Raw genomic sequence first — 1,520 nt, forward strand, 5'->3', positions numbered from 1 at the left:
AAATACATGCAGTTATATTATTGTGAAATATATATTATGTGTGATGGATATTATTTAAGAAACGTCACAATGCTGATCGAAAAGTTAACCGAAGCAAAGTGTTGTATACGATTTGGTCGCTGGGTAGATGAGCTTTGGGAAAATGTAATTTTTGAAATCGTATTTGTTCTTTTAATTGACATCACATTAATAATATTGGCAATGTTATAATAGGTTAACGTAGGGGATTTGGTGAAAATTGTCGATGGTCAGTTTTTTCCTGCTGATTTGGTATTGCTTTCCTCAAGGTGAAATTTTCATTTTTTATTTTTTCTAAGTTTTATTTAATTTTTTACCGTTCAAAATTAAAAAAGCAGCATTTGGTAAAGTAGATGAAATGTGTTGTTGATTTAGTTTAAATTTTATGGATCTATAACTTTTCCGATTGTTTAAGCATTTGTAAGGTAAAAAAAAGGGGGGGGGGGTCCCCCACCCCCCCCAACATAGTGTTCACTAAAAAAAATTTAAAATAGCAACACAAAGCATAATTGTTTTGCTTTAGCGAACCGCAGGCAATGGCGTACGTGGAAACATCGAATCTTGACGGTGAAACGAATTTGAAGTTGCGGCAGGTTGTTGATTGGAATATTTGTCGACAATTATGATATTTTTTATTATTATTAATCATTTACAGGGTTCTGTGAAAACTGCTCATTTGCTTAGTCATGAGACGCTGGGGGAATTTTTCGCCTACCTTGACTGTGAACCCCCGAATAGACAATTGTATGAGCTTAGTGGAAAATTGACACTGCCTGACATTACTGAAATTCCACTTGGTCCAGATCAACTGTTGTTAAGAGGGTCCCTTTTGAAGAATACTCAATGGATATTTGGTGTTGTTATTTACACTGGTCACGAACCGAAACTGATGTTAAATTCCAACGTTGCTCCTGCTGACGGTTATTTGAGAACTTTTGATTTTTTAATTTTGCAATTATCTTTGATTGATTCGTATTGTCTATGACGAATTCCATACATTCATTGACAATCCAATGCTGATTTTTTTTGAGATTTTGATGATCACGTCATTAAATATTAACTATTGGTGCTCATATTTGGTCCAATTTTTACTTACCTCACATCACTCATTTGGGTCTACATACATACTTCAGGGTGGATTAATTGATTAGAATCATTTATCAACTACCTCTTTTTAACAACACATGATGCACATTTTGGTTACAGAATCTGAATATTTATCATGATTGAACAAAACCTTCATCACCCTGCATCTTGTACTATCTGAAGCATGATCGTGCGTGCCATCCCAATCGATAGTGCGAATCTTCTGCAGAACTTATACTTTCTCTGATTATATCTAGCTAGATCAAACAGTATTATCTAGCTCAGACTTACGAAGTCTACCGCCAATAGTGCTAGTGTTACCTGTAAGTATCAGTGTCATCCCTATAATAGTCATGCCTTATATGAAATAACTTTGGAAATAATAGCAAGGCAATAATATTTTCGTTGCCTTTACC

At 34.5% G+C, this 1,520-nt stretch overlaps 1 protein-coding gene across 1 annotated transcript; it reads left to right on the forward strand.

The window, feature by feature from the left end:
- Window positions 1-59: 59 nt before the first annotated feature.
- Tsp_15512 (phospholipid-transporting ATPase 1) lies at window positions 60-1,003 on the forward strand (the record flags this gene model as incomplete). The annotated part of the gene is made up of 4 exons (XM_003367411.1): window positions 60-144; window positions 214-287; window positions 542-611; window positions 674-1,003. Coding segments are annotated over 4 exons (559 nt in total), but the record flags the coding sequence as incomplete, so codon positions are not given.
- Between the last annotated feature and the right edge of the window lie 517 nt (window positions 1,004-1,520).

This window comes from Trichinella spiralis (assembly GCF_000181795.1).
Source record: "Trichinella spiralis strain ISS 195 chromosome Unknown Scfld4331, whole genome shotgun sequence".
NCBI classification, from domain to species: Eukaryota; Metazoa; Nematoda; class Enoplea; order Trichinellida; family Trichinellidae; genus Trichinella; species Trichinella spiralis.